Genomic DNA, 19,007 nt, shown 5'->3' with positions numbered 1-19,007 from the left:
TTGGGGATCCGGAGCCGATTCCCAGAACACGAAGGGGAAAAAAAACTCTCCTAATGATCCCTCAGAACCTGCATATTTTCATACGCTTTTCTGGGGAGGCCACTAATTGGGGCGCTTTTCCTTAGCGAACTTAATTATCTTAAAGACGGAGCGGAAAATAAAGCACGCACGCAACCCAATTTCCGGAGAACCGAGATCGCGACGAACAACCAGGAAGCGACTGGGTTGAGAGCTGTTCCCGGTTCTCCGTTCTGCTCTCGGGGGCACCTCCCGGGGTTCCTAAGCCGCGGCGCCCCTCGCTGCCCCTCGAGGCCGTTTCCCTGACCTAGGCTTTGGCCTGGGCCACTCGTTCCGGAGCCGTCATGTCGTCCGACTTCGAAGGTTACGAGCAGGACTTCGCGGTGCTCACTGCAGAGATCACTAGCAAGATTGCGAGGGTCCCACGACTCCCGCCTGGTGAGAGCTCTGCCCGACTGGGCGAGGGTGCGGGCGGTGGAACGCCGCCCGAACAAGTGTGTCTGTGAGGCGCGAGGCTGGAGTGGGTGGTGCTGGCTGTTTCCCGGAGGGGTAGGGCTTGCCTTGGTTGAGGGTAAAGAGTCAAGTTCGGGTGTGGGGTGCCGTGAAAAGAGCCTTCGGAATCTGAGCCATCTGAGTTCGAATCCCGACTTCACTCCCTTGGAACTTGTATAACCTGGAAACGTTTCTTAACGTCTTAAGAGTCTTAATGTTTTCGTTTGTTAATTAGAGATGTGAGTATTCAAAGAAAATGAATGAAAGTACGTAGTTGATGCATCTACAATCTACAGCGGCGTTGTTGTGTTAGTAATAATATTGTTATAATTATATGCGGCAAAATAGAGGTAAGAATCAGGGTGCCTAGATTCAAATCCCACCTCTGTCACTTAAAAGTTGTGCCTCTTAACTGGGGAGGCAGAGGTTGCAGTGAGCCGAGATCTCGCCATTGCACTCCAGCCTGGGCAACAAGAGTGAAACTCCGTCTCAAATAAATAAATAAAATAAAATAATAAAATAAAAGTTGTGCCTCTTAAGCAGACTGCTTAGTCTCTTTCAACTTTTCTTCTTAGTAAATGGGGGGAAATTGTACTTCTGTCATGGGGTTGTTAGGTAGATTAAATTTAAAAAACATATTTAAAGCCCCTTTGGTGTTGTTAGTTGCTGTATTAGCATTAGTATTTTTCATATCCCCCCATCCCCATTTCTTGTTTCTCATCCTTCTTGGGGATTTATTGTATAACGCAGTTTTATGTCAAAGTTGGTACAAGATAGTTTTTCACACTTAAAAAATTTCACATCTCCCATCTGGAAGTGTTTTTGTTTTGGGGTTTGCTTTTGTGTTTTAGCACATCTGATTTTCTATGCTAGACTGTCACCTTTGTGAAGGTGGGAGCTGGGTCTGATTTGCTTGGTGCTTACTTATTAGGGGCTCAGAAAAATAAGTGAATGAGCAGGTGAATATAAATATGATCTTTTGTAACTTTGGTTTGGAAAATGTTGTTTCGGGGATTATCTTTCTCTACAGATTTGAGTAGTTAATCACAGAAAAGGATTTTACATTTTTGTTTAGTTTTGTTAGGGAAACTGAACCATCATCTGGCTGCTAGGCTTGTCCTTACCCTAGCTCCAGGATGTAAAGTGTAGAAAGGGGGATGCGCTCATTAATCTTCGGATTGGTGGGCACTTCACTTGCCCAGTTGTCCTGGTACTAGCAGTAATTTCTCCCGGACTTAGGTTGTCATTCCTCTTTCCCTTTCCCTACTTCCCCCAAAACTTACATGTTTATAAGTAATTTTTTCCCCTTATTTCTTTGTTTTTCTTCCCCTCACCTATTTTCTGTTAATACGGATATTTGCTTGAAGCCAGGATCTCTGAACTTACAACCCACTCATCTCCTGAAGTCCCCAGTTAGTTCTGGAGGAGATGGATGATGTCTTAAAGAGGTTTATGAGTCCAAGTAAGGGAACAAGAGGAGAGAACCAAGGTAGTATATACCACCAAGCTCTGCTGCCTCAGAGATTTTTGTGTCGAAAGTGGCTGATGGCCTCACCTCTTCATGATACATCACCTCGCCTCTTCTCTTCAGTTCTGCTTTTCTCCACTGCCAGAGATCATCTTGATTTTTGTTATTGTTGGAGACCACGTCCTTTGAATTGAGTCCCAGAGCCTCAGAGTATCAGGACTTGTGGTTCCAGTTAGAGTTTTACTCATTTTTAATTGTAATTGTTTTAGCAGTAGAAACATTTCTTTGGGTTATTAGCTTTTGTATTGGGAAGCTGTTTTACAAGGTAACAAAATCATCCTCGCATGCAAAATTGTAAAAACTATTTCCAAGAAAACAGATCGTGTTACAATTTTTTTCTTACCTTTATATTTTAATGTAACAATTCTTAACACATAGAAGGAAACTGTTTGATTTCAGTACTTTAAAAATAAAACTGTGGGTGGGGCGCGAGTGGCTCATGCCTATAATCCCAAAACTTTGGGAGGCCGAGGCGGGCAGATCACTTGAGGTCGGGAGTTCGAGACCAGCCTGACCAACATGGAGAAACCTTGTCTCTACTAAAAATACAAAACTAGCCCGGTGTGTTGGCGCGTGCCTGTAATTCCAGCTGCTCAGGAGGCTGAAGCAGGAGGATCGCTTGAACCCGAGAGGCAGAGGTTGCGATGAGCCGAGATTGCATCATTGCACTCCAGCCTGAGCGACAAGAGCGAAACTCCATCTCAACAAATAAATAGATTTAAAAAAACTGTGCCTCTCCTTAGCTGTAGTATTATGTAAGGCCCAAACACAGGAGCTACGTTACAATTGAAAGGAGACTGCATTGCTGGCTCTGGAAAAATGCTTACTGACTTGTATTATTGAATAATCATAATTCTTTTATTTTTTTTTTCTTTATGAGACAGGGTCTTGCTCTGTCGCCCAGGCTGGAGTGTAATGGTGCAATCTCAGCTCATTGCAACCTCTCCCTCCTGGCTCAAGGCTACTCCCACCTCAGCCTCCCAAGTAACTGGGACTACGGGCATAAGTCACTGTGCCTGGCTGATATTTTTTGGATTTATTTATTTATATTTTTTGTAGAGATGGGGTTTTGCCATGTTGCCCAGGCTGGCCTCAAACTCCTGGGCTCACGCAGTCTGCCCACTTCGGCCTCCCAAAGTGCTAGGATTACAGGCGTGAGCCACCGCACCTGGCCTAATCATAATTCTTAAAAATACAGTGGTTGCCTTCTTAATAATGACTTGTGCTTGCCCCTTTTATAATGTATTCAATTGATAAATAGAAAAAGAAGAAAAATATATCCATCTAGTTATGAATTTCAGATGTATGTATGTAGATTAACAGACATTAATATATATAACCATGGCAAAAATAGTTTGATGACAAGTAAGTATAATCTCTCTCTGGGCATCATTAGCAAGTGCAGTGTTCAGCTAAAAGTGACCCAGAGGAGGTGAACTATAATTTACTTGAGTTAAGAAGGATAAAGATTGGAGCAAACTTTCCAGCCAAAGCAGTTCATTCCCCCAACATAATAACTTACTTAAATTCAAGTAGAGTGGGTAGATCTATTGAAATGAACTTTGTGCTGTGCATGTTACAATGTATTAAAGTGTTGCTTCCAAAAAGAACAGAAGAGTGAACATTTAAAACTTTTAAGAAAGAAATCGATTACTCAGTGATATTTTTTTAAACAATAAAGAGATTTTGCTCTTAAAGTGTTTGAATCTTAACTAATTTTAGCAATTGAACTGAGATGGGTGAGTTCTTTCTTAATACCCTTATGGCAGTATATTTGAAAAATTTTTTTTAATTATTACGGTTCTGTGGGAAAGTAAGGAAAAGGGATGAGCAGAAACTATACAGTTAGTACTTTATTGTGAAGTTCCTTTTCCTCTAGTGATGGGAGTGAATTCTTAAGTGGGGACTGTTTTCCTCTGGTGCAAAGATTCTGTTACATGAAGTAGGCTTCCTGAAGAATCTTAAGGTAATCTTTTTGCAATTTGTTGCCTACTTTACCATTCACAGAGAGAGAATGATCTGTTGTGAATCCTGTCACTTTATGGCTGTAGTGACAGAATTGTACCAAGAAAGTATTACAGCAAAATGATTCAGATTCAGACATGACATCAGATCTGTTTAGAACCCTAGTTCTGCCACTTACTGGATGTGCGGTCATGGACAATTGCTTGGCCTCTCTAGGCCTGTCTCCTCCTTCTGTAGAATGGGGATGACACAGTAATAATTTCAACCTTGTAATGTAAAAATCAGTGAAATAAAGCATGTAACACACTAACACAGTTGTTACACAGAAAATGCATGATATACTAGCCATTAATGATATTACTGCTGCTGCCGAAGACAGCAGCTGGTAAGATTAGCCAGGACCCCGATCTTCAGACTTTGTCATGTTAATTGAAGTCTTAAATCTTACACTTCAATTCTTGCTTCCTTTCTGTCCCTAGACTAGAATTAGGTCAGTTTCTCTTGATGAACACATTTGAAAGGAGATAAGTGATTAGGGCATTTTAGATATGAATTTGGAAGTGGGCTTTGAACTCAGGATCCCAGCGGGGGCAGTCAGAGGAGAGAAGTGAAAATGGAGTCGGACAAGGCAGGTGTCCTTTCCGGAAGGAAATACCTGAGTCTAGTGGATTAGTTGTGCCAAGCCCTGGAGGATTGTCTAGACGATCTAGACTTAGCCACATGTGGATGAAGGCATAAACACACTTCTGTGATTCTCTCTTGACTTTACAAGGTGGTTGCAGTGAAATAATTCAGAAAAGTTGGCTTTTGTTCATGATATACTGTGGTTTGCTTAAAATATATTTGGCTCTAGAGCTGTAATATCTACATGTAGCTATTGAGCACCTGAAATGTGGCTGTTGCTACATTGTGAAATGATAACATTTTAGATATATGCGGTTACATAGTATTAAAACTAAAAAATTATTAATTTCACATGTTTCACTTGTTTCTCTTAACTTTAACGTTTTTTACTTTTACTTGTTTCTCTTAACTTTGAAGTTTTTTATTTTGAAAAACTTTACAAAATGCTGCTACAAGGACATTTAAAATCACATGTGTGACTTGCCTTCTATTTCTGTTGCTCTAGAGGGTTACAGTTGAAGGGATGGTTCCAGTCCTAATTCGGGAATTCACTGCTACAATAGTTTCTTCCTTGTTAGGATTCAGGCTACCTCAAAATCAGCTTTGTGAGCTACTGGGCAAGGTCCAACTTTTTCAATTGAGCGTACAGGGAAGATAGTCTTTAGTGGTTACTGATGGCCCAGTTATGTCTCAAAAAATTTAAGCATTTAGGGCTGGGCATGGTGGCTCACACCTGTAATCTCAGCACTTTGGGAGGCCAAGGCAGGCAGATCATGAGCTCAGGAGATCGAGACCATCCTGGCCAACATGGAGAAACCTGTCTCTACTAGAAATACAAAAATTAGCTGGGCGTGGTGGCGCGTGCCTGTAACCCCAGCTACTCAGGAGGCTGAGGCAGGAAAATTACTTGAACCAGGGAGTCAGAGGTTGCAGTGAGCCAAGATTGCGCCACTGCACTCCAGCCTGGTGACACAGTGAGACTCTGTCTCAAAAAAAAAAAAAAAAAAAAAAAAAAAAAAAAAAAAAAAAAAAAAATTAAGCATTTACGGAGTTGTATTCATCTTTGAATAATATACATTCATATAAACAAGTGTGTGTGTATGCATCTATAGATCTATATATTTATCTGTATGTTGTCTATATGTATATTTGGTCAATTTAGTCAACCTAAGTAATGGCTTCGGTTTTTTTTTTTTTTTAAATAAATTTTTTATTTTAGAACAGTCTGAAATTTGCATAAAAATCACAAAGATAGTACAGAGAATCCCATATACTCCATGCCCAGTTTTTTCTGCGATTAACATCATGTTAATATGGTATGTTTGTTACAGCTAGTGAGCCCATATTGATGCATTATTATTAACTAAAGGTCATGCTTGATTCAGATTTTGTTTTGTTTTGTTTGTTGCTTTTTACCTAATGTCCTTTGACTATTCCAGGATCCAATCCGGGATACCATGAAACATTTAGTGCTCATGGCTTTTTAGGCCCCTCATGGCTATGACAGTTTCCCAAACTGTCCTTGTTTCTGATGACTTTACAGTTCAGAGGAGTACTGGTCAGATATTTCCTAGAAGGATCCCTCAACTGGGATTTGCTCAATGTTTTTCTCATGATTAGATTGGAGTTCTGGGTTTGGGGGAGGAGGACCACAGAGGTAAAGCATCATTTTCACCACGTATCAAGATACATGCTGTCAACATGACTTACCACTACTGACGTTAACCTTTATCACCTGGCTGAGGTAGTGTTTGCCAGGTTTTTCCACTTAAAGTTAATATTTCCCTCCCTTTTCCATACTATTTGGAAGAAAATCATATATGCATAGCCTATACTTAAGGAGTGGAGAGTTACGCTCTACCTCCTTGAAGCCAAGTAATTACATAAATTATTTGTAATTCTTTTTATGTAAGAGAGATTTATCTATTCATTTATTTACTTATTCAGTCATTTACATTAGTATGGGCTCATAGATATCTATTTTATCCTTTGTGTTATATTCCAATACTACTTTATTTTCGTGTTGCTCAAATTGTTTTAGCTTTGACCATTGGGAGCCTTTTTTTCATTTGGCTTCTGTGTCCTTTATCATTTATCACCCCTATCATTTTGGCTTTTTTCTTTCCTTTTTTTTAAAGACTTTATTATTTTCTGATAGTATAAGATACTCCAGGATCATTTTCTCTATTTCCTGTTTCAGTGCTGGAATCAGCCCTTTCTCTGAGGAATCCTGTTTCCTTTAATTAAAGAAGGGTATTAGAAACCAAGATCTGGACACTAGGTGTGCGCATTACTCCTGGGGTGTTGTTGCTTCTGGTACCTCTCAGCTGACAGAGCAAGGAAATACACATGTATTTACTAAACCATGTATATGAACATATCTACAAGCATTTGCATATGTAATCATTTGTATATATAGTATGTTAAACACAAGTTCATGCTAGTATCTCCAACGTTAATGCATTATCAGATGGATCATTCTAGAATTGCTTTATTTCAAAACTGACCATTCTATACCATGTTACACAGGGTAGCATCAGTAATATACCCATTTAAAAATTATCTGTTCCTCTCTTAGTGGTTTGACTCCACATTTCTCAGTACATACATAATTGCTGCTGCTAGTTTTATTTTAACATATCTACATTGCACAAAGACAGGTACAAGTAACTGAATTCAAGTGAGCCTTAACACTTTCACTTTAATGAGGTTGTTCTGTGCTGATTAAGCACTTCTGTAAATATCAAGAAATAATTATACTATGCAAAGACTTGTGTGTATATGGTCACTAAGCACTTCTGTTAATATTGACTAGGAAATGAGAGGCCAAGGTGAGAGGATCACTTGAGCCCAGGAGCTCAAGATCAGCCTGGGCAACATAGTGAAACCCATCTCTGCAAAATAAAATTGAATTTAAAACTAGCTGGGCATAGTGGCATGCACCTGTCATCCCAGCTACTCAGGAGGCTGAGATGGGAGGACCCCTTGAACCCAGGAGTTTAAGGTTACAGTGAGCCGTGATCATGCTACTGTACTCCAGCCTGGGTGACAGAGCAAGACCCTGTCTCTAAAAGAAAAAAAAAGAACTAATTAAAAATATATTGAGTAGGAAAGAAAAGATTGTACATACTATGCTAAGACTTATGTGTATGTACATCGGCACTTATCAAGCTTATAGGCAAAAAAAAAAAAAAAGAAAGAAAGAAAAGAAAAACAGTGGGAGACTTTGTTTATATATTAAATAGTACATTTTATATAATACATATAGCAGTTAAGAGCTCAGTTCAGGACAACAGACCCACCCCATTAGAGTTCCAACTCTGCTGTTTATTAGTTGTTGAACTTTCAGGAATAATTTAACATCTCTGATCTTATTTAATGGCTTGAGAAAGGAATAGTAATAGTACCTCAAAAAGGTTGTTTTAAGGATTGACTCTAACAATATTAAACACAGAGCACCATGTACATTAATGATAGCCCTTAGTTACAAAGGTCTGAATCCTAGGAACATGTTATTTGAAAGGAGATGTCATTTGTGGTGGGCAGAATGAATCTCTTTTGGGAATCACATGTAAATGTTGCCAGTTTACCAAAACTTAGTGTTGGTAGGTATTGCCAAGGTCATGTAGTTCAGTCCCTTCCCCTCCCCTCCCCTCCTTCCTTCCCTCCTTCCCTCCTTCCCTCCTTCCCCCTTCCTCCCTTCCTCCCTTCCTCCCTTCCTCCCTTCCTTCCTTCCTTCCTTCGTTCTTTCCCTCCCTCCCTCCCTCCCTCCTTCCTTCCTTCTTTTTCTCCCTCCCTCCTTCTCTCCTTCCTTTGTTTCCTTCCTTCCTCCCTTCCTTCCTTCCTTCCTTCCTCCCTCCCTCCCTCCCCCCTCCCTCCCCCCTCCCTCCCTCCCTCCCTCCCTCCCTTCCTTCTTCATACTTTACCCCTAAATCATCACTTTTAAGATTTATTTTCTTAAAAACATGAGGAACACTATAAGGACCAATCAAAGAATGTCTCAGTTCCATCATTGTTTCTGACAGCACCATCACGAAATGAATTTTATGAAAAAAAAAAAAAAAAAGATCTAGTTGTGTTAATTCCACCTCTGTCCCAATTTAATTATTTTTTTTGTAAAGGAAAATTTGTCATTCATATGGGAAGATTTGCCCCAGTCTTTTCCCCTCAGTTTCTCTGTGACTAATAAGTATGTTGCGGCTGCTAAGACTGAATTATTCATTCTGTAAGCACTTAATGGCCCCTACCGTGTACAGCTCTCTATGCTAAATACAGAGATTGGACACAATTTGTCAAGAGTAGTCTCTGCCTTCAAGGAGCCAGAGATGAGCCTGAAGAGGAAACTGCAGGCCGGGCGCGGTGGCTCACACCTGTAATCCCAGCACTTTGGGAGGCCGAGGCAGGTGGATCACTGGAGGTCAGGAGTTTAAGACGAGCCTGACCAACATGGTGAAACCTCGTTCTACTAATAATACAAAAATCAACTGTGTGTAGTGGTGCATGCCTGTAGTCCTAGCTACTCGGGAGGCTGCAGCAGGAGAACCACTTGAACCTGGGAGGCGGAGGTTGCAGTGAGCCAAGATTGCACCACTGCACTCCAGGCTGGGCGACAAAGCGAGAGTCCATCTCAAAAAAAAAAAATAAATAAATAAAGAGGAAACTGCAGAACCTTATTTTTAATGACCGTTAGACCCCCTAGAGCCAAGCAAAGAACTCTAGGAATTCAAAGGAGATGAGGTTATGTCTCAGGAGCTTGCCCAGAAGGATAGGTGGGGTTTGGACAGACAGAAACAGGAAAGACTATATTATAAGACGTTGCCATACATGGATGCAGGGGGCATCTGTTACACCCAGCAGCTTTCATTCTATCTACTCAATTTCCTATTGAGGAACTACTTAAACCCCGTTATTCCAGTCTTAATAGAACTGACAGACTGCCCTGCCCTCTGCAGGTCAAGAGATGAACATATTACCCAAGCAAGGACATTCATAGACTTTTTGCCAGGAATTTGATCAGGATGAACCAAGGAAAGAGAATAGAGCTGCTCAAGACTTTTCTTTAGCAGGGATTGTATGTTCCTATTCCCTTGGTACCCTGAGCTACTCCTGATACTGTCTTTCCCAAACTGGGTGGCTCATTTTTGTCCATTGATTCTGTGAGCCACCCCACATTATTCTAACAAATTCTCTTTTTTGGCTTAGTTTAGCCAGAATCACTTCTGTCGCATTCAGCCAAAGAACCCTAAATGGTAGCTTAACAAAGATTTAGAGAAGAAAAAACAAGATTTGTTTGGGTGGCAATGAACAGTCTGTCTGTAGACTGCATACGAGAAAGCTTGTAGTTGGAAATAAAGTTGGAAAGGATGCTTGGCTCTGGAATGTCGAGGATCTTAACTGCTAAGCTCAACTGATCCATCAAAGCGAAATTTTAGGAAGATTAAATGGGAGAGGGGGCAGGGAAACCAAGGCGGTTAGTAGCATAGCTTCTTTTGCAAATTCTTGCTCTGTTCTGCATTATTTATTTAACTTACCTTCATTTTTTGAAAACTGATTGTATATGCCAAGTTCATTATAGTGTAGGGCTATAAAGATGATTAAGACATGGCTCTTGTCTTCCCAGAGCCCTGCTAAGCTGAAAGGTTGTTCATGTGAGGGATAAATCATTAGGATGACATAAGAGTTATACGTATTTTATGTACAAGAGAGTGATTAACTCTTATGTTGGGTTGCCTTCAAAGAAGTGATGATTTCTGAAGAGAGTTTTGCATAGAGGTTTGCCAGGTGGGCCTGGTGGAGATGGGCATAAGCATTGGAGATTAAAGGATTGAAGGCCTGGAAATATATCAGTGTTAGAGATAAAGATTTAGGATCATAAATACATAATATGATAGTTTTAAAATGGATGAAATTGCCCAGAGACATAGATGATGGTCATAAGAAAGGCAAGGACTGAACTCCAAGACACATCAGTGGTTAAAAGATGGCCTGAAAAATACAGTGCCTAGCAGAGGACCGTGAGACAGGAGTGAGCGTTCGGGAGAATTACCAGATCAGGGTGCCATGGGAGCCAGTAGAGGAGAAAGTTATAGGACGGGAGGAGCAAAGTGTAAGAAGCCACAAGATGAAATAAAAACAGGACCTAAGAATGTGTATTAGTTTGGGCAAAGGAAGGGTTATTAATGTAGTAAGAGTAATTTCAGTGGAATGGTGGGGGCAGTAGTTAGTTTACAGGAAGTGGAGGGGAAGATGAGGAAGGGAAACAGAGTCTGTACCCTTGCTTTCAAGAAAATTGGCTGGTGATGAAAGGAGAGGAATATTAGCAAAGGGGAATACAGGTCAAGGGAGGCTTCTTTCTTTGTTTTGTTTTGCTAATGAGAAAAACTGATGCTTATTAGTCCTGGAGGTCCATGGCATGGACTTTCCTATCAACTGAATACATTAAAGAGAATAGGATGTTCCTCCTGATGTGTAAATACACCATCTCACTTTTGATCCAAGACAGGCCTGTCTTTTTTTATATTTTTCTCTATTACAAAAATATAGTGCTATTCTAACTGTAACTGTGTGAAGATACTGAAAGGATTGAAATGTCCCAGAAGCAAATAAATTTGGGATCATCTATTAAATATTTAATCTGGCCATGTGTAGATTTAACTTTTCAAGGAGGGAAAATTAAGTGGAATTCTAATCCCAAACGCATATTTTTCTTAGGGAGAAATATTGTGAGTACACATGAAACACCTTATGTGACAACTGTTTCCCCTCTATAGTTTGGGGATAACAAAGGGAAAGGGTTAGGATTAGCAGAATCTACTAATAATCTAATCATTGTCTTGGTGAAATAATTTTTTTTTTTTTTTTTTTTTTGAGATACAGTCCCGTACTGTCGCCCGGACTGGAGTCCAGTGGCGCAATCTCGGCTCACTGCAACCTCCACCTCCTGGGTTCAAGCAGTTTTCCTGTCTCAGCCTCCCAAGTAGTTGGGATTACAGGTGCCCGCCACTACACCCAGCTAATTTTTTGTATTTTTAGTAGAGACGGGATTTCACTATGTTGGCCAGTCTGGTCTCAAACTTCTGACCTCGTGATCCACCCGCCTCAGCCTCCCAAAGTGCTGAGATTACAGGTGTGAGCCACTGCACCTGGCCAGTGAAATAATAATTTCTACTAAAGCTTTCCCACTTAGGATTGGTTGTCCTTCTGAAGGCTGGTCAGCTGGTAGGTGTTGTGCCCATTTCAAGCTTCATGACTTTTCTAGTCTGTTGTGTTAGTCAATCTCATTAGGCTCCTGTGTGACATAAACCCAGTTTTAAACAAAGAACAACAAAGTTCTTGGCTCAAGCAACCAAACTATGGTAAAGTCAAGCTTTTATAAAGTCAAGCCGTTTCAGTTATTTCAAGCCAGGAACTATCTCTCTCTCTCTTTGTCTCTCAGTTGTGTTTCATTTTAAATGCAGGATTTATTTTCAGCCACTGCTTGCTTGCTTTCTTCTTGGAGCTAGACCAACGGATACCAGCAGCTTCTAGGTTCATTTTCTCATTACCAGGAGAGAGGAAAAGACTTTCCCCTTGCTCTAGAACTTTGATTCTTCTCCCTGGTTCATATATGCCTATCCCACCACCCAACCCCCAGATGGATGTGGCCAAAGGATTGAGTTACTAAGATTAGCCCAGCTAGGATTAGATGCCTGTCATTTGCCAAGTCACTCACTGTGACTGAAGAAGCAGAGTCTTTATGGAGATAGCATTTTCATTGTCCTGCTTGGTGAGGAAGGGGGCCTTTGAAGAGAGTAGGGGCTGTTGCCTGAGAAGAGAAGGATGCAGGCAGACAAAAACTAGAGATGTTCAATACATTTGGTTTGCATGAAACTTAACTAGGGTATGTGAACAAATAGGCTGACTGGTTGGAATGAGGGTATGGGAAAGCTTTCTGAAATTGTCTGCCAGGACATCTCTCTCCTAGAGAAGGGAATTACAGTTGGGTTATAACTTGATTGTATTAGAAAAATAAACCACATACAGAGACTTAGCACTTTATAATATTAAAGTGATGTCACTTGCATCAAGCTTATTGGAGCTAAAAGTAATCTAGTAGATAGATATATTTTTTTTCCATTTTAGAGAGTACAGACTGAGTCTCAAAAAAAAGAGAGAAAAATTTCTTGCCCAGGATCCCATAACCACTGAGTGAGATAGTAGCTTTCAGTTTGGAATCAGTAGTCCTAACTTCAAATATTTATTCCATGGAGAATCATGATTCTCCATGCTACTGAAAGTACAATTTTTAAAGGATTGTTTTTGCCCAGTTTTAGGCAATGTTTTTGTATATGACTTTTAAATTGTATTAACAAATCAGTTATTCCCAATTTATTAAAGTTGTGACTTCACAGATTCCTCAGGCCAGCACAAATCTGCTCTTGTTAACTTAGTCTCTCCTAAAGGGCAACATAATTTTTAGTCTCTCTTAAAAATGTGTCTCTCTTAAAAATGGTATCTCTTAATACTTAGGTACTCTATCGGATTATATATTTCTAGATAGCCTTGAATCAGTGGCTTGAAGTGGTTTCGAACCCACCAAAGAATGATATGCTCTTTTGCCTTATGTTCTGTAATCTGATTGGCCAGAAAAGAGAAAGGCATATAAACATTGAAGTTTTAAAATATTAAATTTATTCATATCTTTAGCAATTTCTTGGTATTATTGTTTATTTCAGATGAAAAGAAACAGATGGTTGCAAATGTGGAGAAACAGCTTGAAGAAGCAAAAGAACTGGTATGTACAGACAGTAATGTATTTTAACACACAGCCAGAGCCATTTCAGCTAATGCCTTCCTCTAGCCTGTTTTATACATTGTGGAAATGTGAAGCATTGCTGATTGGCATTTTATAATTCAGAATTTGTCAGTTTTTAAATTGAAGATATTTTAATAGCTTCTTGGGATTTTATTCTTCTTAGTATAGGTGATTCATTAAATATCTGTCTCTAATTTTTATTCCATCATAATACGTTTCATAACAGCTGTAAATAGCTAATGCTGGATAAAAGCATACTGGATACCAGACACTGGATTAAAAATACTACTTGCTTTATAATATTTAATTTTCTCAATAACCATGTGAGACAATATTACTTGTCAAAAATGATAAAGGGTCTGATATTTTCTCCTATTTGCAAGCTCTCAGATGAGCTTGCTACAGTTTCATAGATGACTAGAGAAGACATGAGATTCCTAGGTCAGATACAAAAGATTTTCATTATCCACAACAAAAGCAGTTGCCAGTGTTTCAGGCTGGTTGCATCAGTTCCTGAGTTTGAATTCCCACAGTGGTGATGCAGGCAGGCCTAGATGTTGCAGGCAGGCTTACAACAGCATTAGAATGCCCTAGAGGAATGGAATGAGAGCCTAGAAAATGTGCCACTTTCTAGCAGCCTATAAGCAAGGCTGTTGTTTGTCCCAGGGGGACACATTATTTCCTCTCCCTGAGCTCCCTGCAAACACAATCCTGAAAAATGGCTCAGACAGAGTGCTCAGGACCTTGTATTCTTGGCATACCAGGCAAGACATGTAGGAGAGCATGAGAGAACCTTGGCCAAGTGATTCTCAACACTGTTACTACTCCTATTTTATGGATAGGGAGACTGAGACTTAGAAAGATGAAGTAACCTATTGGAGGTCCCAAATCTTGTTAAGTCATAGAGTAAATATTTGCTCCTAGTTTGCTAAACCCAGAGCTCTGGCTCATCTACTACTTTTTTATATAAATAAATTAGTAAAACATGGAGCAAAAAAGGACTAAAAGTATTGTGTCTTAATTTGGGATTTTAAAAGCCAACTACTACAAGCATGACTCACTTGTTACTATGCATTGTGTCCCTATATGAGTGTGTTGCTTTTCTTCTTTATTTTATTTTTGATACAGAGTCTCACTCTGTCTCCCAGGCTGGAGTACAGTGGTACAATCTCGGCTCACTGCAACCTCTGCCTCCTGGGCTCAAGCGATTCTCATGCCTCAGTGCTCCAAGTATCTGGGATTACAGGCGAGCAACACCACACTTGGCTAATTTTGCTTGTTTGTTTGTAGAGAGGGGGTTTTGTCATGTTGACCAGGCTGGTCTTGAACTCCTGGCCTCAAGTGATCTGCCCACCTCGGTCTCCCAAAGTGCTGGGATTACAGACATGCACCACCACGCCCGGCTAATTTTGTATTTTTGGTAGATACGGGGTTTCACCATGTTAGTCAGGCTGGTCTTGAACTCCTGACCGCAGATGATCCATCCACCTTGGCCTCCCAAAGTTTTGGGATTACAGGTGTGAGCCACTTTGCCCAGCCCATACTGCCCTTTTGATGAGGACCTTGGGAGAAAAACTTTTTTGATTTGACTATTGGGATTAATTTTGTTTCTCCTGAACATCTGGTTTGTATTAGTCTCTTGGACACTAAACATCTTGCAATGATCTTTTCTCCCACTCTGCATTGGCCACATAAATGCCGTGATAACATGGAACAAGTGCACATTAGCCTCATTCTTGCTTTTATTTTAAGTGCCTGTTGTGTGTTTCCTTTTTCTTTCTTACTTTTAATTTAGTTTTTAGTATCCATGTAAAATATGTTCAACAAAAACATACTTAAGTCTCAGATTTTGGCATGCATGTATTTTTGCAGTTATTTTTCCGGATGATCCTGTTTACCTTGTTAGAACTAAATAATCGATTATTTCAGAGAGTTGTTTTAAATAATTGTCTTGCTAAGTAATGATTTTATTTATTGGTGCTTCTCATTTATATTGAGACATAATCATTTAAACTATCCTTGTTTAAATCAAGGCTAATTAAAATTATCTTTTTTCTTTATAATAAATTGAGGCCTATTAATTGAAAGGTGGTTGTCTGGTTTATCTGTATGCTACTATAGTTATTTAGTCGCTAACCCTGAATACAGGTTTTATTAGTGATAAACTGATAGGGTTCTGGAAGGAACTTATTAGAAAGCTTTAAAAGGTAAACTACATGTGATTTTATCAGACATGGCCTGGGCCAATTTGTTGTTGTTACTGGTTTTTCTTTTCTTTTTTTTTTTTGACATAGAGTCTCGCTCCATTGCTCAGGCTGGAGTGCAGTGACGCAATCTCAGCTCACTGCAACCTCCACCTCCCGGGTTCAAGCAATTCTCCTGTCTCAGCATCTCGAGTAGCTGGTACTACAGGCACCTGCCACCACAGCCAGCTGATTTTTGTATTTTTAGTAGAGATGGGATTTCACCTTGTTGGTCAGGCTGGTCCCGAACTCCTGACCTCAGGTGATCTACCTGCCTTGACCTCCCAAAGTGCTGGGATTACAGGCGTGAACCACTGCGCCCGGCCTGGTTTTTATTTTTTAATGGCAACTACAAGTAAGCCACTTCTGCTATCTTGTATAGTGCTTGCTGTATGTTCTTCATCACTTGCAATCATCATTACTAGAGTTAATTTTAATCTAGCAATTGTCAAGTAAGAGACACTGTTCTAAGTACCTTATAGGAATTGCCTCATTTAATTTTCACAACTGCTCTGTGAAAAAGATACTATTTTATAAGTGGGAAAAATAAGGCACAGAGACATTAAGAAACCTGTTCAAGATTCCATGACTAATAAGTAGTAGAGCCTATGACGTGAACGTAAGAGTCTGGCTTCAAAGCCTAGGCCTAAACCATTATAGTATTTCTGCATTGCTGCCAATTAAACTCTTCTGTGTTGTATCCAAAGTGTTATCTGATAGCAGGTTGTTTAAAAAAAAAAAAAAGCACCTTGCTGTGATTTCACTGAGCTATATGTAATTTAGCATATTACTGTATCCATTTAATGCCATATCAATGTGGTTATAAAGTATTGGGAGTTAGGATGAAGGTAAAGATCACATGTTGGTTGGTATGTGATTTTCCTAATTAGAAAACACCTGCCAGAATACAGGTCACCAAATAAGGCTTGGCTTGTTTCACGGATTACCCATGGGAAAGAATAGCTTACTTTATCTTCCCATAGTTGTGGAGGTTAATGGTCAGAAGACAAAACCTGGTTAGATTGAATGATGGGCTATTCCAAGTATATTGAAGTCAAATTATTAAGAATGTTTGGGTTAATTTGTTTATTTTATTTTAGTTTTTATTTTATTTTATTTTATTTTTGAGATGGAGTCTTGCTGTCTCACCCAGGCTGGAATGAGTGCAGTGGTGCAATCTCAGCTCACTGCAACCTCTGCCTCCCAGGTTCAAGCTATTCTCCTGCCTCAGCCTTCTGAGCAGCTAGGATTACAGGTGCCCACCACCACGCCCAGCTAATTTGGTATTTTTAGCAGAGACGGGGTTTTGCCATGTTGCCCAAGCTGGTCTCAAACTCCTGACCTCAAGTGATCCACCCGCCTTGGCCTCCCAAAGTGTTAGGATGACGGGCGTGAGCCACTGTGCTTGGCCAAATGTGTATGTTTTAACAAAGCATGTACTTGAGCACAATGTGTGTCACTTGGCAAGTACTCAGAGTTGCTGAACTAAACAAAAATTAAGAGTAAAAGTAGTTTCAGTGTTATTTGATCATTCAGCACCCTGAGCCTGGTTCCTCAACTACAAAAATGAGGAACTGGAATTAGATCCTTTCAGCCGTAAACATTTGTTCAAATAGGAGTAACAATGTGGTTTAAATCAAATTTTTCTCTCCTCCTTCTAGCTTGAACAGATGGATTTGGAAGTCCGAGAGATACCACCCCAAAGTCGAGGGATGTACAGCAACAGAATGAGAAGCTACAAACAAGAAATGGGAAAACTCGAAACAGATTTTGTGAGTCAAATTCGACCCTTTGTCATATTTTCTTTTCTTTTTTTTTTTATTGTTTCCTTCTCATGCCTCAGTCAGCATTAAATGCACAGTCTTTTGGGCTCGTGTAGAAGACAAGTAACAGCTTTCATTCTTTATGAGTTAGGGATCTAAAAAATGATTCTAGAGAGAGCTAATGGTGGAATTTAAGGTATATTGGATTAATGACTCACAAATAGATCCAAGTCATGTGGCCCTTTGAGTGTGAATGGTATTTACTGGTACTTAGCATTTATTAAAATGTTGAAACTCAGTTTCTGGCCTTTCAGGGTGTGGAGCCTTTAAGATGCAGCCTGTACATTTGAAGCTCCTGGACTTCAGGGGCTCATAATCTCCTGAAAGCATATCTGTATTTTTGGATGCATGTTTCCATGTGTATTCTTTGCTGGGATAAACTCCATAGCCTTTATTAGATTCTTAATAGGATATATTATACCCTTCCCCCAAAAGACAAAAGAAACCACTTTTAATTGATAATTTATTTGTGATCCTTTATATTAATTGCCCATGAGAATATTTAGCTGTGTCTTCCTATATATCTGGCTTTCAACTTTATCTGCTTTATAGCAAATTTAAGAATATAAATGTAAAGACATAATGTTAAAGTTGTTAGTAATTAGACATTAATAGGAGTAGAAAAGATACAGCTGAGTAATTCCACTCCTGAGTGTATGTCCAAAAAAAAATTGAAAGCAGAGTCTCGGAGAGAGATTTGCACATCCATACTCTTAGCAGCATTTTCACAATAGCAGAGAGGTGGAAGCAACCTAAGCATCCATTGTTAAATAAATGGATAAACAAAATGTGGTATATCCATACAATGGAACATTATTCAGCCTTAAAAAAGAAAGGAAATTCTGACACATGCAACAACTTGAATGAACCGCGAGAACATTATGCTGTGTGAAATAAGTCACTCACAAAGACAAATACTACATAATTCCACTGATAAGAGGTATCTAGAGTAGTCAGATTCATAGAAACAGAAAGTAGAATGGTAGTTACCAGGGACTTGAGGGCAGGGAGAAATGGAGAGTTGTTTCATGGGCAAAGAGTTTTTCAGTTTTGCCAGACTGAAACTTACAAAAAGTTCTGGAGTTTGGTTACTCAACAATGTGAATGTATTTAACACCACTGAACCATACACTTAAAAATGGTTAAGATGGTCAATTTTATGTTATGTGACTTTACTGCAATTAAAAATAAAAAGATATAGATAAAAAATATTTTTAAAACCCCGCCAATGATAAAAGGACAAAGAAGTTAACACAATAACAACTAACAGTTCTTATAGGCTGGCACAGGAAATTAGGTTTTCAGCAACTTAATGAAATTTCATATGACTCACATTTAAAAAAAGAAAGATACAGGGGAGGAAAGATCTGACTCTTAACTATGAGCAACAAAAGTCGTGTGTTGGGTGATGAATCAGCTGTATTTCTGAATCTGGGGCCCAAATTCACAAGGAAAGTCAAGAATGTGTAAGGATCTTTCCGCCTCAGTTCTTGCCTTAGGTGTTTTGCTTTTTGGAGGTT

The 19,007-nt window shown here is 39.6% G+C and overlaps 1 protein-coding gene across 12 annotated transcripts in view; it reads left to right on the top strand.

The window, feature by feature from the left end:
* Position 1: 1 nt before the first annotated feature.
* Positions 2–19,007, top strand: part of LOC105466845 (vesicle transport through interaction with t-SNAREs 1A) — a 378,345-nt gene continuing 359,339 nt past the window's right edge. For 6 of the 12 annotated variants that reach the window (XR_978492.3, XR_011607635.1, XR_011607633.1 and 3 more), the window contains exons 1-3: positions 4–456; positions 13,342–13,400; positions 17,326–17,436. Coding sequence is in view for 7 of the 12 variants with exons in the window: in XM_011715989.3 (XP_011714291.1) it covers positions 363–456; positions 13,342–13,400; positions 17,326–17,436 (264 nt within the window). In the remaining 5 variants the exon portion in view is untranslated. Of the gene's footprint in view, positions 457–13,341; positions 13,401–17,325; positions 17,437–19,007 lie in introns of all 12 variants that reach the window. The other 6 variants (XM_071069148.1, XM_011715951.3, XR_011607636.1 and 3 more) reach the window with 4 other exon arrangements.

Source organism: Macaca nemestrina, chromosome 9, assembly GCF_043159975.1.
Source record: "Macaca nemestrina isolate mMacNem1 chromosome 9, mMacNem.hap1, whole genome shotgun sequence".
Lineage (NCBI taxonomy): Eukaryota > Metazoa > Chordata > Mammalia > Primates > Cercopithecidae > Macaca > Macaca nemestrina.
The sequence above is the reverse complement of the archived record's forward strand: the minus strand, read 5'-3'. Positions and strand labels throughout refer to the sequence as shown.